The 21,296-nt window shown below is 37.9% G+C and overlaps 3 protein-coding genes across 3 annotated transcripts; 2 read left to right on the top strand and 1 right to left on the bottom strand.

Annotated features, from left to right (window-relative positions):
- Window position 1: 1 nt before the first annotated feature.
- On the top strand, window positions 2–3,075 carry LOC136237963 (beta-sarcoglycan-like). Its single transcript, XM_066028252.1, has 6 exons — window positions 2–140; window positions 239–439; window positions 1,975–2,191; window positions 2,449–2,630; window positions 2,678–2,806; window positions 2,857–3,075. The coding sequence occupies exons 1-6, from the start codon at window positions 138–140 to the stop codon at window positions 3,034–3,036; spliced, it is 912 nt and encodes a 303-aa protein (XP_065884324.1). The 5' UTR covers window positions 2–137; the 3' UTR covers window positions 3,037–3,075.
- Window positions 3,052–13,591, bottom strand: LOC136237954 (sodium channel and clathrin linker 1-like). The gene is made up of 25 exons (XM_066028239.1): window positions 13,440–13,591; window positions 13,179–13,246; window positions 13,076–13,128; window positions 11,976–12,048; window positions 11,868–11,923; window positions 11,704–11,812; window positions 11,532–11,654; window positions 11,313–11,378; window positions 11,187–11,257; window positions 11,035–11,125; window positions 10,896–10,987; window positions 10,194–10,280; window positions 10,051–10,141; window positions 9,820–9,918; window positions 9,611–9,682; window positions 9,486–9,560; window positions 6,543–6,691; window positions 6,107–6,219; window positions 5,763–5,842; window positions 5,546–5,682; window positions 4,155–4,214; window positions 4,023–4,101; window positions 3,583–3,782; window positions 3,335–3,532; window positions 3,052–3,287 (listed from the first exon to the last, which is right to left on the bottom strand). The coding sequence occupies exons 1-25, from the start codon at window positions 13,480–13,482 to the stop codon at window positions 3,134–3,136; spliced, it is 2,439 nt and encodes an 812-aa protein (XP_065884311.1). The 5' UTR covers window positions 13,483–13,591; the 3' UTR covers window positions 3,052–3,133.
- On the top strand, window positions 13,007–20,383 carry LOC136237958 (hyaluronan-mediated motility receptor-like). The gene is made up of 17 exons (XM_066028244.1): window positions 13,007–13,662; window positions 13,715–13,819; window positions 13,876–13,928; window positions 13,988–14,098; window positions 14,146–14,188; window positions 14,240–14,375; window positions 14,705–14,791; window positions 14,845–14,952; window positions 17,002–17,060; window positions 17,118–17,217; window positions 17,268–17,321; window positions 17,417–17,524; window positions 17,576–17,617; window positions 17,668–17,716; window positions 17,761–17,817; window positions 19,958–20,065; window positions 20,116–20,383. Exons 1-17 carry the CDS (start codon window positions 13,629–13,631, stop codon window positions 20,215–20,217), a joined length of 1,356 nt encoding a protein of 451 aa, XP_065884316.1. The 5' UTR covers window positions 13,007–13,628; the 3' UTR covers window positions 20,218–20,383.
- The last annotated feature ends 913 nt before the right edge of the window (window positions 20,384–21,296 follow it).

Consider the following 21,296-nt stretch of genomic DNA (forward strand, 5'->3'; position numbering starts at 1 on the left):
GAAGTATTTTTAATTACGAAATACATGTTTTCAAGAAGGTGAGAGGGTGTAATCGCTCGTCCGTCTTTTCTTCCTTGGCACTACTTCGTAATTCTAAATGTTAAACGCATTACTGGAGCTACTGTGCGGAGCTGAAAATGGTACGGTCTGTTTTGATAGTGTAACTTACGCGCACTGTTTTATAAGGGGGTGGGGCAGAGGGTAAATAGCTAGTACCATTGATTTTACTCGCTCGTAGGACCACATGATGTGGAGAAAAGCATTGGAAAAGCGTGCCACTAGGCGCGCTCACTCCAACAACTTCAGAGCTGGTGAGGTGGTAGCACGCAAGGAAGCAACACAGCACTATTTAGAGAGGACCGGAATTAGAGGAAGAAAGCGTTGGATATTGTTGTTGGCTGCAGTCATACTAACCATTGTGATCATTGGAAATTTCGTGGTGAGTGTGTGCACGCGTGTGTGTGTGTGTGTGTGTGTGTGTGTGTGTGTGTGTGTGTGTGTGTGTGTGTGTGTGTGTGTGTGTGTGTGTGTGTGTGTGTGTGTGTGTGTGTGTGTGTGTGTGTGTGTGTGTGTGTGTGTGTGTGTGTGTGTGTGTGTGTGTGTGTGTGTGTGTGTGTGTGTGTGTGTGTGTGTGTGTGTGTGTGTGTGTGTGTGTGTGTGTGTGTGTGTGTGTGTGTGTGTGTGTGTGTGTGTGTGTGTGTGTGTGTGTGTGTGTGTGTGTGTGTGTCCATGTCCCTGACCATGTGGTAGAGACAGACAAACCACTTTTGTAGTTCCTTCATGTTTGCAGTGCATGAGGCAGCTGTGAGGTGGGCTATAGTCTTGTGTGGCCAGACCACTTTTTTTCTCTTGGGTATGGAGAAAAAAGGGTCTGGTCTGGTTCGAATCCCGCAATCGTCTTGACACGAAACTCAGTTACGTTACAACTATGCAGTAAGGCCCCTATTTGGTGATTATTAGTTTCTCATCCACCGCCCGCACCCTTCTTAAGCTACCGCATGGTAAGCCATTATTTACTCTGTGCATGCTCAGAAGAACACGTGATACCAAACTGATATAATTTTTTGTTGATGAACACTACAATGCGCTATATTTTGCCAGGAGAACTGTTGTTTTCCTTAGCAAATTGCTGCAGTACCAGTTGCAATCGTGTTCTATCGACTTCATCAAAGCAGGCTTTCAGTTGACTGTCGAAAAACAGTTGGCGATCACGAAAAGTGGTGAAGGAAATGTTTGTAGTATAAGAAAGGAAGACAATTTGGACAAGGTCTGTACATCAGTGTGTTAATATTATAAAATAATGGTATAATGGTAATACCCTCCCGCCCGCATCATAATAATTAGAAAGGCTGGATGAGAAACTAATAATCACCAAATAGGGGCCTAATTATGGTTCCATGTGCTTAAACTCCACTGTAATAAAACTACTGTAAGTTAGTACAACAATTACCAAAGATCTTGCTTACCTGTGAATCAATAAAAGACTTTATAAACTGATTCAATCATTGGTGTAGACTTTAGACATTGATTGGTTTGTAAATGTGCGCTTGTGATTCCTAGACACAAGCGACTACTATTTGAAAACACATCTCGTTTCTTTGGTTAACACTACCCAATTATCTGGGTAGGTGTGGGATTCAAACCGGACCAGACCCTTTTTCTCCCGGCCCTACCCAATGATAAAGAGGAAAAAGTGGTCTGGCCACACGAGACTAGGCTATGTTGGTATGCATCATGTTTTAGAAAATGGTATGCATAAAGTCCTTTGATCATTGGGGTCTTTACAATCACTGCAGACTAGGTTATTGGCCACTAGGCCCCCGCCTGCTATTGTCAGTGCTCACCCAGATGTGTTAATCAACACTTTGACTAGGTAGGGGATTTGAGGATAGTGTGTTATATATATGTAGCAACGTGCATGCAAGCAGTGTATGTATCTACATTATAATATTAGCTATGATATTCCATCCTTAGCTTACCTGCATCTTGTGTGGCGTGCTGAGGATTAGAATTGATGGGACTGCCTTTCTCAAATTTGACGATGATGGGGACGTGATATTTCTGAAAAGTGCTACAATTGATCAACTCCAGCTGGCAAGTGACTTAACAACAACTGATAAACAACGTAATTTCAGATCAGATGAGAACATTTTATTAGAATCAGGCACTGAAAGAAGTGCCCCTACTCCAGGTATACAAGTTTGCAAAAAGGTACCTTTTCACACACAAAATCGGATACACTTTTGAACTTTGAAGCTTCATAATGGCCTGAAGTTTTCCATAAGTGTAGCTACAGTATCTGGCTGCATTTTGATACTAAGAGCAGGTTAATCAGTATAAGGAGTTAAGTGTTACATCATTTTGTTTTCTGGTATAAAATGTGTGGAAAAGGTAGCTTTTTGCAAATCCAGTAAAATTGTTCTAAAATGAATATTATATTTACTAAAGGTACCACTTATGGTCCCACTCAGTTAGACATCAAGGGAGACAATGTCCTATTTTCTCCATATTCTTCTCTCTCAATACAAGACCTACAAAGAGAGATGCTGTATGTTGACAAAAGGAGAGTACAGTTTGACTTTCCAACAGCACTCAATACTTTACGTGCTACAAAAGTTGTCACAAACAGGGTATAATAATAAATGTTTAGTATTCTTAAAAGAACACATTTTTACAGGTTAATAGTCCCTCAAATATGCTAGCTACTGCCAATGAGGTTCTCCTGAAAGGAATCGGAGGAATTTCACTAGATGGTCAAACAGCAAACTTTACAGCCACAAGTGGAATAACCCTACAGTCACAGAAGGTGGGCTGTTTCCTTTTTGACATTGTTCATTTAAGTTTTATTTTCTATAGCCTATTGCCATCTCCGGATCTTCATTGGTATTCCCACAATTACCAGTGGCCAATTTAAATCTTCCACAACAAGAATCTTTAAAACTTTGTGCATGCAGAATATCTAACACAACTTTGTTCAGACTGTTTCTTTCACCTTCTTCATGCCTTGCAGCAAACAACACACATCCTTGTTTATAATATTAATGATCATGATCTCATAAAAACCTTATAAATTTTCATGTAATAATATGGCTATACACATATAATCTATGTATAAAATGGAGGGTGGCTTTTATCATTGATGGCTAGTGGTGTCACGGTTAGATGGAACGCTAGCTAGGGATAGTTCTTTCTCAGATAGAGGAGCTGTAAGGGTGTCCGATGAATTGCTACCACTTCTGTGCGATCTGTGACTACTGTGAGACCTGTGACTATGTGACCGATATGAACTAGAACAAAAATAAGTTTTAAATTATATAAAAGAGATTTATGTCACCTTTTACTATGATGCTTGCTGGTCCTGTGATTGTCCCCTAAACCAAGCTCCATCCTGGTGCTATGCAATGATTGTTGGAGATCAAACAATGCTTGAGCATTGGTAGAGTGTCCCAGGCCTAATAGATGGTCAGTATCATTGGCCATTAGTCCTGTAAATGTTCTAGTGGGCATTGAATGGTGTAATGGAGTTGAGTGGCTGTCATATAAAGAAGATAAATGGTTAGCAATTGGGACAACTTAGCAAACCTGGTTGCTACTTTTGTTAATTCTAGGCGTAATTTGTCTACCTCTCTTTGCAGTGCCCGGCATTCTTGCAACAGTTGACGTTCGTGGGACAGCAGGCTAGCTGCTTGGGTTGATGACAGCTCAGCCCTTGCCTCAGCTTCTTCCAGTTGTGATTGTAAGCTAGCCTGCTCACCAGTTTGTTCATGTACCTGCCTCTCCAGCTAAAAGAAAATAAAAACCAATAAACGGAAATGAGAACAATATAAACATCACATTCAAAGCATAAGTACACAGAAACATAACCACTCTTTCGTAGCTAACATTGAAATTAATTATAACAACAGGGGGTGAAATCTTTCTGGCTGTGAGCTGAATCTTGCCAATATATAACGTATTAAGTGCAAACATTATGTTCTAGTATTAAAATTAATGTCATCCACCAAATAAAATAGCAGACATACCCCATGACATCTAGTTTTCTGTTTCTTGAGGTGACTGGATAGTTCATCATTTTTCTGTTTGTGTTGAATAAGCTCATTTCTATATGGCAAAAAAGCAGCTGCCATGATGATCCCTGTACTGATTGAGCTTACCTCATCTCAGTCAACGTCTGCTCAAATTTTACTCCCAATGCTGTGGACTCTTCTTTCCATCTACAGACACATTTAGACACATAATGTTAGTCAGAGTAGTAGTAGTACTGTAGTTATTGAGGTTAAGCTAAGGTGCCACATAAAATGCAAAGCCCCACAATGGGACTTTTTAGACACAATTAGGCATTCAGAGAAGTAGCCAATTGCAAGAAGTAGTCATAATACATAGCAAAGTTTAATAATGATGAGGTGCAATAATTGTTAATTCCTCATTCCAAGAAGTAATAAGACAATAGCCTGTGTTTCATGACTATCAGTCATACAGCAATGAATCTTACTACTAAGTATGTACATGATTTTCTTAGAAGTTAGACAACAGGTTTAGTACAAATTAGCAGTTGATTGCATCATCGAATACAGAAGCTTTGTCTAGGGTCGGCATGGTTCTTAGTTGATCTTTTCATAGAAAATTATTTTCTTCAGGTTATAGTGATGCACCAATTAATTGGAAAATCCGTTTATCAGCCATTATCGGCATCAGCAGATCAATTAGTCGATTAATTTTGTTAACCCTGATGATATTGTCACCATAAATATAATTTTTTAAATGCTGCCAGACCTTAATTTTTATTGTCTGTTCTTTAAGATGAAATTATTGTATAACTTAGCAACAACCAAACAAGATAAAACTATAGTGTAATTGTGTTGAAAACCACTTGCTGCTGTACCTATAGATAGGGAGAACCCCCTGGTCAAAATTAAGTTATGTAATATCCTGGGGAAAGTGGCAGAAAGTAATTTTCAATGTTATTTTAAGCCACTTTGAAATTGAAAAAAAAAACAAAACACTCCAACTTATATTACACACTAAAAAAGCACCCCACACAGTGATAGCTAATAAATTATGTAGAATTAGTGCAAAATTTGCTTGCACTTTAGGCACTGTGAAGTTATACACAGTGATCATGTAAAATTGCCATATCTACTAACAAAGCTTTGTCTGTCAAAGCCGGGATTTGTCAAATTCAGTCACATATCGCCTATCACTATTATTGCACACTTTTAATCACATTTATAAATCAACGTAATTATGAACCACGATAATAAATTACTGACAAATGTAGCATTTACACATGAAAAGTAGCAACATAATCCCACCTAACCTACTGGAATGGAAGTCTCTATCGAAGAAAATTGTTTTGCTGTACTGTCATTTTACAATAAACTTTGTGTAAAAACCATTATTTATGTATCAAAACAATACCACGATATAAAAACAGCTACATATATCATGACTGATATAGCACGATATGCGATATTATTGATATATTGCACATCACTAAAATATAATTCATTTCAAACTAAACTGCATCATAGATTACCATGGGTACCTTGAGCTAATTCTGTGCTGTGCTGCTAACAGTTGTCTCAGTTCGTTGGATGACTGTCTATGCACATCCTCGGAGCCTTCCATTCTTTGTCTGAGCTCATTTTCCCTCAGCTCATGCTGTTGTGCCAGTGTAGCCAGCTAGACAAGAGAATAGCATCATACCCCATGTGTGTTGTACCCCATGTGTGTTGTACAAGAACAAAGACAAACCCACTAACCTCTTGTTTATGTTTTCTTTGTACTGATTCCTTGGATTGTTGCAATGCCTTCAGCTCACGATGAAACGTGTCAATTTCACCTACAGGCAGACATTACTACACAGCACTGCACGTACATACACTTCATTTGGAATAGTTAAAGGCAACCTAATAAATCATTAGAAGACTACCAAATTTAAATTGTGTTGTTTTGAGTTTGGTTAGTAATGTGCCACTGTCACTGTAAATCCAAAAACATGCCACTAGCATTTATATATCATTAGGGGCTTGTGAAACAAACAAAAAAAAAATACAGAGTCTTTGCTATTAAACAACTTACCAATAAATTCATTAATAGTAAGTACCTGTTAATCTGATTTTATCCTTTCTCAGTTGATCACACTCCTCTTCCAGCTGCTGTTGCAGCTTCCGTTTGTTCTCAGTTAAGAATTCAATCTGGCTCTTGTCTTGGTGAATGCTGCAATGAATAGCCAGAATGAAATGTAGCTACATGTAGGTCTCTCTATCTGCAAGAAACTTATGTACGTAACTTTATAGGCTGGCCTAAGCAAAGAATGTCCACTAACTGTATACAGACAACTAGGCTCCTTACTACTACTACTCCACACTACTGTATATCACTATATGTACTACTACTATATATGGATTGACTGAAAATGCAATGGCAAAAAAGAAAATTTAGTGCTTATGCACTATGCATTTAATTTAAATCCTATAAACAGAATAGCATTCAATGCATGATATATATTACTATACAATCTAAGATTGTAGCAAACATACACAGCCTCCAGTCTTTGATGAGCAGCTTGAAGGGAGTCCAGTTTGACTAGTGCTTCATCACGAGCTCTCTCAGCAGCACTAAGCTTAATGTGGTAGTCATGGATGACTTCTGAAGATCGCTCAGTGTCGGTGGGAGTTTGCTGTAGTGCCTGAACAAAATCATACAGAGTAATATACAGTGGAAATTCAAATATATGGCCTTAGACTCTATTTAGGCTGTTTTGGGTGAGTAATAAATCTCATATACTCCACCTTGTTTTCTAATATACTCCACGCCTTCAGGCATATAACATATGCTCAAAATCTAAGTTCATCCAATCGCTATGCATAATTGTTCACGTACAGTGATTTAATGAGTGCGATTATTTTGTTACGTGAGGACGCGTAGTTGCCATGGCGCTAGTATTATCACAAGAAAACCAGCTGCTTTTGCCAAGCCTACAGCAGAAACAGCCGTGGATGAGGTAAGTAATCTGAGTGTAATGTGAAATAGAGTCTAAAGCAGTTACACGGGTACAATGTGGAGTCTATCAAATTTATAAACCCTCAGGCCCTTAGTAGCGCCCTCGCTTCGCTCGTGCGCTACAGCCCGGGCCTTCGGGTTTATAAATTTCATAGACTCCACATTGTGCCCATATAACTATTATGTACATTGACAATGACCGTTCTATTAGAGTATTTCAGTATAAGATATATGTTTTATTAGAGTAAATCAAAGGAAAGATCTGCACATAAATGATACCCGCACAAAAAAATGTGCGGCCTTAAAAAGTCTGGGCGAAAAAATTTGTGAAATTAAAGATGGCGGTAACAAATGACTGCAATGATGTTAACACTAATAAATTTACAGCCATTATTGAATTTAATTAGCATTAACATCATTGCAGCCATTTCTGGCCGCCACCTTTGATTTCACAACTTTGTTCACCCAGACTTTTAAGGCCACACTTTTTTTCCCAGCTTGGCTGTTTTGTGCGGATATCACTTCTTTTTGTAATTGCAAGTTCCAAAGCCAGCCTATGGTTGACATTGATAATTCCTTTTAGCTTTTTTCCCTTTACTACAGGAAACATCAAAGACTACATGGCTATATGAAGAACTGAAATAAGATTTTGAAGGTGCGTATACCCCAATGATAGCTGGGCAGATTTGACTCAAACTAGGAATGGGAGATGCCCTACCCTGAGGAACCTTCCACTGCAGAAATGGTTAATTATACCATTCAACCACTATGGAGAGCTGGATACATGAAAAATTTTAATTTAGATTTTTTTTATTATTCCCAGGGTTACCAGCACCCCTTGCCACCACCCTGACATCACAGAACTATATGACACTACTCCTTCTGAAGAGAGACAAGGAGAGCAAGTCTTCTGTAAAATATAGCACTGAGTAGCATGACCCATATCACCCCTTAATGTTGAAAATACAAGTGGGGTAAAAGAACCCATCTCAAATTCGTTGTTCCTACAGTACTTCCGTTGTTTCTCTTGTTCAAAACGTCAATAAACTACGGTGAGAATACTTGGGTACCACGATATGAAGGTGCAGTTGGGCTATCCTTAATCTTGACATTAAAAAAATGCTTGCTTACCTCCTGAGAATCCTGAAGCATAAACGTCTACACGAGCTCCATCCTCACTATTAGCCGTTGCATATTGAAGGCCGGGTCTCACCTGTAAAAGATGGCATTTTTTGGTTCCGTAAAATGAGTATGTCGCCGGCCACACTGGCTGCACTTGGCCGCACAACACGGCTACTTTCATAACTTTTGTAGAATGTTCTAGAACAATCTAGATTCCATTGATAGATCTATGAAATTATGAACTTGACTATTGAGTAGATTTTAGCTAGAATTTTCATTTATAAAGTAGAAATAAAGTGAGGTGATCAGCCGTGATAGCAGCTCAGTGGTTAAGGATTTGGGCATTCAGTATGGAGGTCCCTGGTTCAAACGCTGGTCAGCAACTTTTTTCTCTCAACATTTTTATGCACCTTTTTACCCCACGGTGACTGTTCTATTAGAGTATTTCGACCCTGCGATTTACAGTTGCTTGGTTTTAGCCTTGAAACTCTGTAGCTATCAATGCGATTTCTTTTAAACCACAAAAAGTTTGAGCTATGATGGTTAACCTATACGCATACCGATTTTAAAGTTATTCCCATAAGTGGTTTACCCTGTAGGCGTGACAAGTCGGCTTTTTTTAACACAAATAATCGTCCATAGCTCTACGAATATTAACCAGATCTGCACCAAACTTGGTACATGATTGTGCTGCAATACGTTCTTAAAGTGTACCAAAGCTCAAGACAATTGAGCTACACATTTGTGATTTATAATGGTTTTTGTCAAGTGTGCGAAAAGAAGAATCTAAGCCCCTTGAGCCCCCTAAACGAAGAAAAAAACCTGAAGAAATTAAGCCGAATTTTGAAGGCTTATATTTCACGATGGAGTTGCTCAAATTTGGTATGTGGGGTCCTGAAGGTGGAGGGAATTTGCAGTATAAAAATGATTCCAATTCGAGTAGGGAGCACGGAGCTACGTATGCATGAAAATTGTGTTTTGTTTCTTCCTGCAAATGTACTCGCGGTGTAGCGCACCGGCTTTCTTGGCCGCACGACACACTACCATGTGTCTTGATTTATCTGAACGTTTAATTTTTTATCACTGCCTGAATAACTGTAGCCTGACTATAACAAGTAAATCATACTGCTAAAACTAGGTTTGAGCAAAGGTTGAATTTGCAACTACTTTAGTACTATACCGCTATATTGCTCTTTTCATTCTACAGTTGTGTTTGTATTTTTAAATAAAGATTTCCTGGCATTCAGGTGCACTTAGATTCCCAACAACAAAGGTTACATAATGTGTAAGAAGAGATACACAGGAGATGGCCTGCTTTACTCCTGTTACAATTTTCTTGCATGTATATGTATACTCACTAATTCTAATTCTTTTTCAACTGTTTTCTTCTCTCTGAGTATTTTTTCCAATGTGTTGCCCTTATCTGCACACTCCTGTACACACAATAGTAACGTGGAAAGGTGTGGAAGGCTACACCACTAACTGTTTCCAGTGCCTTGATCTCTTCTGCCATAACAGTAATGTTCTTGTTGCACTCCTCGCGAACTGCTTCCACCTGAACACATACGTAGGGTAATATTTCGAGAGTAAATAATTAAAACCAATGGGTCCAACAAAAGTTACAAAACATGCATACTATAGCAAAATACAGACACCACACACGCACACCTACTCACACAGCATACTACACACCTCGGTCTTTGTCCTGTGGCCAGCCTCCTCTAATAGAGCTGTTAGTGACTGCTGTAGTCTAGTAATCTCCTCTACTTTCTGCTGTTCACCGACTTGAGCCTAACAATTTTTAATATTGTAGACCAAGAATACAGACAAACACACACACATACACGCACGCATGCACATACTTACATGTATGTACTTCATGAACTAACACATTGAAGGCATACTACAAAGACAACCTCTGACCTGTTCCTTCTCCAACATTGCATTCTCTACCATCTGCATGCTCTCTCTGATATGTTGGATGGCTTCAAACTCTCTCTGTTCCAGCGTAGCACTACACAGTGATCACCACTCACACTGGTATCCACACTACTACAACAACTTACATCTTTCCTTGTGTTGAGGACAAGTTTTCTTCCAATTCATTCTTCTCAGTTTTTAACATGGAGTTCTCCCTACTCAGAATGGCTGCCCTAACACCACAACAAAAGTATGTGAACAGGTTTCACATGCTGAGCCTTCAACTGATAATAATACTAAAAGCAGTAAACTAAAACCAGCACCAACTTCTAGGAATTGAGAGATCAAAGTAAAAGATCAAAGTACATGTAGATCAAAGAAATAGACACACGTTGTCTCCTCCACAACACTTAATTGTATCCCAGAAGCTGCTATGTTATTCTAACATGTTTTGGCACTACAATATATTTTAATCCCAATTGTTCGTAAACAACTACCAGTGTACAATGTTCCTTCCTGTCAGCTAGATGAATTTATTGAGCAATAAAATATTATTGCAACAAAGGTAAAGTGGCTTTTGAAGGTTACAACTTGCCAAGGGTGGAGGCATGCATTTTCAACAAGATGAACCAAATAAAGCTTTTTGACAGATTCATTCACCCTCGTACCACTGTTACAGGTGCTTGCCAAGGTTAGAGGTCACCATTTGAGCTTGTCACACTACCCAGCAAAGGTGAAACAACCAGCCATAGGTGCTGAGGCCTATTTTATAGTGTATCTATGTGGTGTGTGATTTGGGACAGTTTTGAAAAAATTTAGCAATGACGGATACACAAAATTAAACTTACTTTGCCTCCAATTCTATATTGTTGCTTTGTAATTGTCTAAGGTGACCGTTTGCTGTCTTTTCAACACTGGAGAACTGATTTCTTTCTAGTTCCTGTAGTAACAGCATCATATTACTTCTACATTTTGTCAGCTAATCACCCGTCGTTTTAGCTGGATGTTTAGTTCTTCCATGGCTTGCTGGAATTCCATATTCTGAAGCTCTGTTGCTTTTAAATCAGTTTTACATTGACTGTAAAAAGCAAGGCACGTGTGCACTATAAATTACAAAGGTACGCTGTAAAATCACAAACCTCAACTGTCCTTGTAGAGAAACAACTTCTGTTTCTTGTACTTGAGCCGTGTTAAGTAGTTTCTGATGATCCTTTAACAAAAGTCATTAGTGGACAAAAATGGTGCACTTATAAATGTGCACGTACGATTTCTAGCTGTTTGTAGGCTTGCTTGTATTGATCTATCACTTTAGCTGAATCAACAGTAGCTTTCTGCATTGAAGCACATGCATACATGGTTACATGTATGTGTTAGATACAAGGCCAGTACTTGCAAGAGTCAAGGGACCAAGTATTAAACATAAGTACAGGCACTTTGCAATCGCTTAAGTACTTGTCCACCATGGCTGTTATGATCCTTCTTACCTGCATGGCTGCAAGTTCACTACGACACTTGGACAATTCTTTAGCAATATCCCTTTCACTTTTGTGAGCAGCTTCCAACTCTTCAGTGGTCTGTTTGCACAATTCTGCATAGTTGTCCCTCTCCTGCAGGAGTCACAGAAGGTATGAGTGTAGTTTTAATGTAGACACTGACTTGAGATAGCGAGTCTATTCTTTGACACAAAATGGCTTCACTGTTGCTTCCTTCTTGTCCTTCATTTTGCAACTGTCGCTCAACATGCTTCCTTACATCAGTGTGTAGTCTGAGAGTTAATGATTTTAAATTAGGGTATGTCACACACTCAATTAAGAACACACTTTGTGTTTTCATCGGTAACTTCTTTCACCCTTTGAGCTAATGATTGTAATTCTGACTGAAAACAAAATGCAAGTCATATGTGAAGTTGTGTTTGTTTGCTTGTTTACCTCATAGGATGTTACTTGGTCGGTTAACTCTTTAATAGTGGCATCATATTCAGCAAGTAATGGAGATAGTTGTCTATTAAAACACGTATGTACATTGGACACACACACGCACGCACGGACACACACCACATGCACACAAACAAACGAACATGTAACACCGAGTTCCATTAACTACAGTTTCATTTGGTGCAGTATGTCAAGTGAATAATAATAATAGGCATGATTAATATTACTGTGGTTCTCAGGAATTGTTAGATATTCGAACCAAGAGCATTACAGCAATGTACTCTTGCTTTGAAGGGTTTGGGATGAATTAATATACCACCGTTTCATGTGCAATCAGACTGCTTACGTACATATTCACTACAGAACAATGACACCACATCACATTATAATGCATCTACATTTTTTCAAAACAGATTTTCATGAATACGGTAGTACAGCGCTCAGTGTTTCCAGCTTCCTCTGACACATTACATACCGATAGCAGTTTACATCGTATGACAATCACCAATGGCTGCACATGCAAATAGTGGGGTTTCAATTATCAGGGAAAAAAACACGGCATTTTGTGTAGTGTGTATATATATATTCCCATGTGTGGAAACACGCATGCATGCATGCACACCAACCCATCCATACAGCCATATGCATATGAAGTAGGTAAGGCCACTCCAAATGAGACTGTGGTTTTCCGTCCTCCACCCGCATCACGTCTGGGCACCCGCATTGCATATCATTATTTTCCAAAACCACTTCCTGTGCTGCTTTTTGGAAACTTCTCATGGAGCCTTTTATTTTGCATTGCTAAAAAGCACAATGAAACCTAAAAATGAATGGTTCTGGTAGTTGCTAGCTTGCTATTTTCACGACCTAGAAATCCTCTCAAGATCAAGATACTCTAATAGAGCAGTCACACCTTTAATAATGAATAATGATAATAAGCCTCCCGCCTGCACCGAATAACGAAAACATCAGGACAGGAAACTACAGTCTCATTTGGAGTGGCCTAACATGTACAAAAAGTGATAGATGCCCGAGACATGGGATGGACATTGCTAAGTACACGCAGAGGTTACTGCAAGACATACACTAGTCACCTTTTCTCCAGAAGCCATGGTGCTGTAGGTCCATCTGAAGGTAGTAAGGTATCCTAGTCACACACTTGTCAACAGCAGGTTAAACTAGGGACAGCTTTAGTACCTGCTGGTCTTTAGGTGGTGGAAGATATTTCTTCTGGTACTGACTGAGAGCAGAACTAAGCCTCTGAACTAGTAATAAAACGAGTGTGATTTAAATATAAGCCACACCCTTTCCTTGTTAAAGGTGAGCCTTTCATGTTTCTTATACCTGTGTTTACTTCATGGATATACAACGTTAACGTAACCTCAATAAACAAGTGCATTACAAACACAAGTCTGATATGCCATAGAATGTGCTAGGCATTAAATAGAACTATAATACCTTGGTCTTGTAAAAACTTTACGTAGTCTTTCTCAGTACTCATAGTTTAACTCGTCTCTCAGCAGCTTACTAAACGAAGAAAAACGACGAAAGGTGTTTAAATTTTTAGCGCCATCATAAACGCCTCTTAAATTTTATTAACTCCATGGTAACCCCACAAAATTTGAATTTGATACGTCTAGTGTAGAGATGTTTCCGAAGGCGAAGCGGTTTACTGATAAAGGTAGATAAGTTATGTGCTAAGGACTTACTTAGTAATCTTTCATTGCTGTTAGATAGTGGAGTTCCCGCGGTAGGAAGCTATGAAGTGAAGGATAACACCTCAGGCGTTTCTCACAGTTTCCTCAAGTCACAAAGATTCAGAGCTCCATCAGATTCAGGTTAATACGTGCAGTGAATGTTTATAAGTGCATATTAAATGTATCTCTTGACGCAGAATCCGTATGTGATGTTTCAATAAGCAGTACAGATTCTGTGCAGTCTACAACAGTTAGTGACACCACTAAAGTATTAATGGTGTTTGTATATTGCTGTGTATTATCCATCAGATTAACAATACATCACTGAAGACCCCCAAGCCAGTCTTGATTAAGGGCAAGCGTAAGCCACCACAGAGCAAACGACCAATAAGTTATTCTGCTTCAAATGTTCCAATGGATGTAAGCATGTACACAAAATCTTGTATTTCTATTTACTAACCATGTAGGGGAAAAAAACTGTTCCCTTTGTGGAATTAGAGAATGTGAAAAGTTAGCTGGACATAAAATTGTGTGCTGTTTATAGGGTATTGATCTTTTCAGGATTGTGTGCAAGTAAGGATCAAGAGAATTCTGCCCTTCGAGCTCAACTTCAGGCTACCTGTGAAGATGCAAGACATAGCCTTGCATCAACTACAAAAGAATACATGGACATGATTGCAATACTGGAAGAAGAAAAGTAAGCTAAGTCCATAAACAAAGTAGAGTGTCGTAGTAGTAATACCAGTGTAGCTGAACAGAATCTGTTTACTTAAAAAAAAAAGTCCCTCTAGTCTTTCTAAAGTGCAGACCTTGGTATGTAGTTTATGTTAAATGTGTTCCAGTTTGACACTCTCCATTCTGCTGCTATTATGGGCTTGTCGACGTCTTTTGTGTATGCTGTTAAACTTAAAAAGAACACACACACATTGATAATCAGGACATTGTCCATGGTTCCATTATGTTAGCATACACTAAGTCATGACGCCTAACTAAGCTACATGGTCCTAAAGTGCAATAACACTGTAGGGCAGAACTTCAAGATCAAATATCACAATTGTCTCAAGATGTTGTGAAGCACAGTTTACACACAGATGGACTACAGCAGCAACTCAAGTATGCGAAACTAACAACCTATGGCTAGTGGCTAAGTGTACACTATTCACAAGGTTTTACATTGGAGAGATAAGCTGCACCAAGCAGGAATTAAGGGTGACTAAAGAAATGTTGGAAGATAGTAAAGAAGAAACTGCTTCACTGGAAGAAGAGTCACAGAGGTATGTAAAATTGGTGGTTGCTCTTTTAGAGAGTATTTCATTCTACATACTGTATACCTTATTGGATATATGCCACAGCATTTTAGTTCCAAATATCGATGTGATGACTATTTAAACTCACACTCCAAACTGTGTTTAATCTCATTTAAAATCGATGGTGGCACCTCTACTATTAAAGGTGCAACGTTGATATATGGGTAAATTTTGGTAAGGTGTTTTTGTTTGTTTGGCGTTTTTGTACAATGTGGCCGTGGAAACTGGTTACTTTCTATATAAATATATATATGAATCGGCAGTATAAAAGCAAAAGGAGTTCTTACAAAACATCACCAGTTAACTTAACCCTTTCATGGCTGAATTTCCCGGTGTACTTTACAAGGCACGCCGAATCATGCTGTATAAGCTTCACTGTACACTAAACTACTTGGTTACTATACCTCTACGTAAATGTTGTGGACTAACAATCTTGACTGGGTTGTTTTTGTTTACGTAAATAAAACCACAAAGTAACTATAAGACAACAAAACTACAAAATACACTAAAAGCAGCCTTGAGAAACAGGCGGCCACTAATAAACTATTGTTATAGTGTAAGAAATTATTTTATATTGTTTCCTTACTGAATCATTGTCTTCATGGCTGGTTTCTTCGAGTTTTATCACAAATCCACTGTCATGCATGCGTATACGCACACGATTGAATCACGCCACATGTCTGTAAAACCATCCACAATTGCTTGCCAGTTGTCTTAGCCTATCTACAGCGATGTATCTTTGTTCAAAACATTACTATCAACTCAAATATAAACGAAACAGCCCTATGTTCAAGAGAAAAGTTAAATTAAAAGTGGATTTTTTCTCAACAGAGTTAACATTTCAGCCAACCAAATGATTATTGGTAACAGCAAAGGTGTCAACAACGGACACGTACAGTTTGGCTCCATTACAAGTTCGGGAAAGGGCACTGTACTTATATGGCTTCCCCATAAGAAATGTATTGTAAAAAATTTGATTGGCCATAAATTTTATGTCAAACATTTGAACAACAAGATTTTGAAATATTTTTAGTGGGTCAGGCAGTACTACAAATGAGCCAAATTTCAAGATCTTGTGTAATTGCATCCATGAGTTATTAAATATTTTTGAGGATTCAGCTCAACGTGAACATACTATAGCTAACTCATCTGGAATTAACCATAGTATATATGCTACTATGAATTAACCAACTATATATGTATTGCTATTTTACAATAGAGTAGTTTTGGGTTGTGCAATAATATTATTAGCTAATTCTCATATTTTGTAATTCATGAAATTTTTGTAATTCATTCAATTACGTTGCTATGCACTACTAAGGAAGCGCTTGTAAAACAAACCGCTTTTACCAACACAGAAGTATCTTCTGAACTGTTTTATAGTTTGACTATTGTGTTTTTTCCCACAAATTCTCTTGACAAAGCCTCAAAGCTGCTCTTTATTTTCATTCGCGTACGTAAGGGATACGCACCCTTTCAACTCAAAGCAATAGGCTATTCCTGGTAGTGTATGAGGCCTGCGCCATTGTTTTTTCAGTTACTAGACGCCTGAAAAACCTCAAAGGGAAGGTAGTTTACAAAGTCTGAGCCACATCCGTATTTCAGTCTGCCGAAAAGAAGCCACCTCAGAGCACAGTTCATCTGTGCAGAAGTTTAATACAGACTTTATTTCACTTTTACTTCTTATGTAAAAGCTGCTTTTACCATTATTTAACGATTTTGCTCACGTGGGTGCGTATGGACAAACATAGGTAGATAGGTACACACACACACACATGCTTTTACGAAAACAATTTCAGTAAACCTTTGGCTGGCTGTGGGCGCGTTCCTGGTTTAAAAATTATATTGTAAATTGGATTGAAGACCAGAAACCAATAAAAGGCACTATAGCCTGTACTTACAATCTTGCTAGCCTTACCACAATATTGTTATTCATTTGCATTTTCTCTTTGTTACGCAAAAGAAATTCATTAGATACCAATGGATAATATAATATATTGTAGTTTATTAATTTAGACTGCAAAAGGAGTTGGAGGCTACTAAAGCTATGATTAGCAACCTCAGAGAACAGTTAGGTGAGGAAATGGTAAATTGTTGTATCCGTTAATGAATTGATGTTATGTGTTACGTAGCTACTGAGAAAAGTAATAAAATTAAATTGGAAACTGATTTAAAATTGGAACTAAGAATATCAACAGAACAAGTCTTAAACATGCAAGAAAAAATCAAGAAGTGAGTTTTAAAATGATCTGATTAAAAATCAATGAGTTTAAAATTTATAGGGCTGTTTATGAAACAAATGAAAAGGCAATGGCAGTTAGACAAGAGCTTAGTAGGTGCGTGTAGTGTGTGTTTGCATGCATGCATGTATGTATGTGTGTGACAGGACAAAAATGATTCGCTCTTACATCTTTATCATCTATCTATACAGACGACTGGTTGATACTCAGAAGAGATTGTCATCCCAAGAGGCACACTTCAGCAAACAAAAAGAAGATTCATCCAAAGTGATTGCTGACTTGCAGAAAGACATAGACAGGTTAACAGTGTAGCATTTTAATGCACATTGTGATAGCTTGCCATGCTTCAGGTTGAAGGATGAAAATGTACAGCTAGCTGCTGAAGCTGCTAGGTAAATTTCTGTGTGCTTAAGGATTTACTTTATTTGTTTATGATATGTAGTTGGAAGGGACAAGTAGATGATTTGTTAACAAAGTATAAGCCAATATATGTGAGTAATTAATTGTCCTACCACTTTGCTATATTATACTATAGGATCAACTTGAAGCGCTGGACGTATTAAAATCTGAATCTTCATTTGCTCATGCAGAGGTATATAATATTTTTTATGTAGTATATTGTGTGTGTACCTCGTAGGTGTGTCACTATGTGTATTGTGTATCAGTTATATGTTGAATAGCGTGCTTTGCATTAGGTGTGCTTGTGAGGGGGGGGGGGACAAGCCCATGTGATTTTGCATAAATTCATTATCAGTATAATGAATTTATGAAAGATCCTTTGTACATATTTTAAAGTGTTAGAGTTTTAAAGCACCTCGTAAAGTATGAATATTGTAGAACTCAATATATATTTTTATAGTTATAACACGGTTACGAGGGATATGACAAAAGCAAAAATATACACACAAGTGCCTGCAGGGCACGAGTATGTATATTATGTCATATTCCAAGTAATCGTGTTATAACTGTTATATTCTACAGCCCAGTAGATGAAACAATTATAGATAGCAAGTTATAGTGAAACAGTACCAGTTGAAGATCGAAATTAGTAGAAATCATTGATGGATCAGACGCTTTAGATTCTTTAGCAGTGCCACGCCCATCTACTCGTGATCAAGTACTGCTGTAGTGGATTGCATAATTTATCTCACCTCACGTAGGCTTGTCCTACCCCTCACGTGTTCTCTGTGTTACATGCATTCTTTGTGCAGTAAATAAAGTTCTGTGTGTTTGTAATTACATGCATCTGTTTGTATGTATGTGCGTGTGTATGTACAATGGTGACTTGGTAGCCCAGCTGTATAATAAGGACTTGATGGCCTGGGAAAGCAAATGTCCAACCGTCGCTTAACCATGTTGGGGTTGTTGTGGAACTTCAGGTTCCACCTCTCTCCGTGAGACCTGGACAGTCCTCTTGTGGGTTACTAGTCCTGAGGATTTTCCTACACAAGATTTGAGTTCCTGGGTCATGTGTCATGCATGGTTCGCCAATGGCTGTGTTTTACACATCTGCTAGAGATTGTGCGTGTGCGTGTGTGGAATAAAAGTACAACTACAGTGCCACTCAAACGCAACATTATCTCGTGAAAATGTATTTATTTATCATACAAATGCTAAACAAATCGAATTTCTTGCTGTTTTGACTGTCTAGCACTACATGATAACTCCAAGATTATCAGCTGAAACTTTGGCAGTCCACTCCAAAAGCGTCGAAAATGCTGGGGTTTTGCTCAGCCAGTCACAAATAGTTTTTTCCTCTATAGGCAAGGAGAACATTAGTATGTTTAGGATTAAAATGCATGGTCCTCTATCTTTAGCAAAACAGTAGTGTTGTTTTAGTACTGCAAAATCATTCTGGTAGTTTTAGTACTTGATTTTAAGAGCAGTTTTAGTTCTAGTATCCCCAGTTTGCTAGTTAGTTTAGTGCTAGTACCCTCAGTTTACAAGTGCTTTAGTTAATATTAGTTGTAGTACCTCCTGTTTGCAGGAGTTTAGTTAGTTCCCTCAGTGTACAAGAGTTTAGGTTAGTATTAGTTTTGGGGAGTTTTTTTGTCAGCTTACAAAGAGTAAATATGATGAAGATTTTTATGACTTCACTTTCAGACATAAGCAACTTCAATAAATTGGCAATGGTCTTTGCCTTTTAGAATGCACTATCAGGTTCTGAAACCTTTTAATGTAGTACTAGTATTAGAACCAAAAGTTCAAGAAATTTTGTTTTAGTTTTTGAACCTAAAATTCTCAAGCTTCTGAATGGCCTACTTTATTCCATGGACTGGACTTTACCCAAAATTTTCATTGATTTTAGAATGAAAACACCTCCTAATTTTGATAGTTTTAGTCTACTAGAACTTTTAAAAAAAATTTACTGTACTTAATGTACTTTTAGTTCTATACCTTAGAACCGAAACAACACTACAAACCATGAACAGTGTGTACCTACATGTATAATATACTTGATGCCTGCACCCTACGACAGGAATTTTGATGAAAGGAAAGTTTGATGAGTATTGATGAATTAAATATCAATAAATCTAAACTTGCTTTTAGAGGTACTTATGGATGTTTTGATGAATTAAGATTTGACAAATTAAACTGATTTGTAAAATGTCATTTTTTTCTTGTAAAAATTTCCTGTCGTATGGTACATAGACTATATATGTGTGTCAAGCACCTCAAGCCTCTAGTGAAATATTCATTTAATTTATGTAGTATGTATGTGTGAATTTCAGTTTTTACGAGTCAGTGCTGACTATGCCAAACTGCTGGGGCATCAAAATCCAAAACAGAAGATTCACTATGTAGTTAAACTTAAAGAAGAAAACATATCATTAAAACAGGTGCAGTTTGGATTTAGTTATAGCTCCGACTGTTTCATTTGTGTCTTCAGGAGAACACAAAGCTGAAGATTGAAATTGCCAGACAGAAGAAACAAAAAGATCGTCATCCTGACTTGGAAAATTCCTTAGCTGCTGCAAATGGAAAAATCTAAATTCTTCATTTTTTTTATCATGTACTATAAAATGTGACAACAGTTCAAAACTGTGACGAACATTCAGTCCAACATTTTCAGCCTATGCATTGAAATGCAATGTAACCTTAGTAGCAGCCTGTAAATAGTGAGTATACAACATAGCAAAGGTTGATATAACTTCAAACTGGTAGAATTGTGCATGCTGTTTGTTAACTTTGACTATGCAGTTACATATAGTGACCCATAGATTCTTATACCCTCTGTAGGACTCAAGTAACCTGCAGCTGTTCAGAAAAGTAAAGTTATACAAAAATCTCCAATGTTGCAACTGTGCAGTTTTCCACATTGCCTTATACGGTAACCTGCTAGGTGCTGTAATCACTAGCTTGATTTAGAAATCTAGCTTCTCATTTCATTAGTTTGGGTATGTTTCCTGAAGTGCCATGCAACAAAAAAAAACCACCTTAGCTTGTATAGAACTGTTCTTTAATGTATGCACCTGGTACCCTCGTGAGAACACTCCATACATATATCCTAAACACATGCCTAACGGCTAGGGAAATCCAATGCATATGAAATGTTTTTTTTAAAATTTGAAACTTATTGCATTTTTTGTTGTTGCAGACTAGCACATGAATAGCATAGCATACAATTTTATAATACAAGTACTAAGGAGTTGCACCCTGCATGCACATTAAACAATTAATTTTTGTATGATAGATTAACAATGTACAAATGCAAACTGAATGCATTAAGTAAAAAAAAAAGAATGTTATCACAATAATAATATATTATTACGCTATTATGTAGTGTTCTCTACAGTGTAAAAAAGTTTAAGTACAAAATAGCACTAAAAGTGCTGAGTAAAAATACTACAGAATCAATTTCAGTGCTGCTAGCTCCACCTTCACTTGGGTTACCAACTGTTTGGGTCGGTGTAGCTGTAGCTGTAGAGGGGGCAGTTGGAGTGGCTGTAATTCTAACAGGTGGTGGAGGGTTGGGACATCTACCAGGACTGGTGACGTTACATATCGACCACACTACATCTGTGTGCAGCGTCTCGTTTTCCCGGCCCAGGCGTACTATAATAGCTTGAT

Source organism: Dysidea avara, chromosome 11 (genome assembly GCF_963678975.1).
Source record: "Dysidea avara chromosome 11, odDysAvar1.4, whole genome shotgun sequence".
NCBI lineage: Eukaryota > Metazoa > Porifera > Demospongiae > Dictyoceratida > Dysideidae > Dysidea > Dysidea avara.

What these genes read in the sequence shown, in the direction of transcription:
- LOC136237963 (XM_066028252.1), top strand. An exon ending in AAGAAGTGCCCCTACTCCAG is followed by an intron (nt 2,192 to 2,448) that starts GTATACAAGTTT and finishes TATTTACTAAAG; the next exon opens with GTACCACTTATGGTCCCACT. An exon ending in CAAAAGTTGTCACAAACAGG is followed by an intron (nt 2,631 to 2,677) that starts GTATAATAATAA and finishes ACATTTTTACAG; the next exon opens with GTTAATAGTCCCTCAAATAT.
- LOC136237958 (XM_066028244.1), top strand. Translation starts at nt 13,629, where the DNA reads ATGTTTCCGAAGGCGAAGCGGTTTACTGATAAAG. An exon ending in CAGAGCTCCATCAGATTCAG is followed by an intron (nt 13,820 to 13,875) that starts GTTAATACGTGC and finishes CTCTTGACGCAG; the next exon opens with AATCCGTATGTGATGTTTCA. An exon ending in GGAATTAGAGAATGTGAAAA is followed by an intron (nt 14,189 to 14,239) that starts GTTAGCTGGACA and finishes TGATCTTTTCAG; the next exon opens with GATTGTGTGCAAGTAAGGAT.
- LOC136237954 (XM_066028239.1), bottom strand. Translation starts at nt 13,482, where the DNA reads ATGAGTACTGAGAAAGACTACGTAAAGTTTTTACAAGACCAAG. An exon ending in GTGAACTTGCAGCCATGCAG is followed by an intron (nt 11,379 to 11,531) that starts GTAAGAAGGATC and finishes GCTTCAATGCAG; the next exon opens with AAAGCTACTGTTGATTCAGC. An exon ending in AGAAAACTAGATGTCATGGG is followed by an intron (nt 3,783 to 4,022) that starts GTATGTCTGCTA and finishes ATTTTCTTTTAG; the next exon opens with CTGGAGAGGCAGGTACATGA.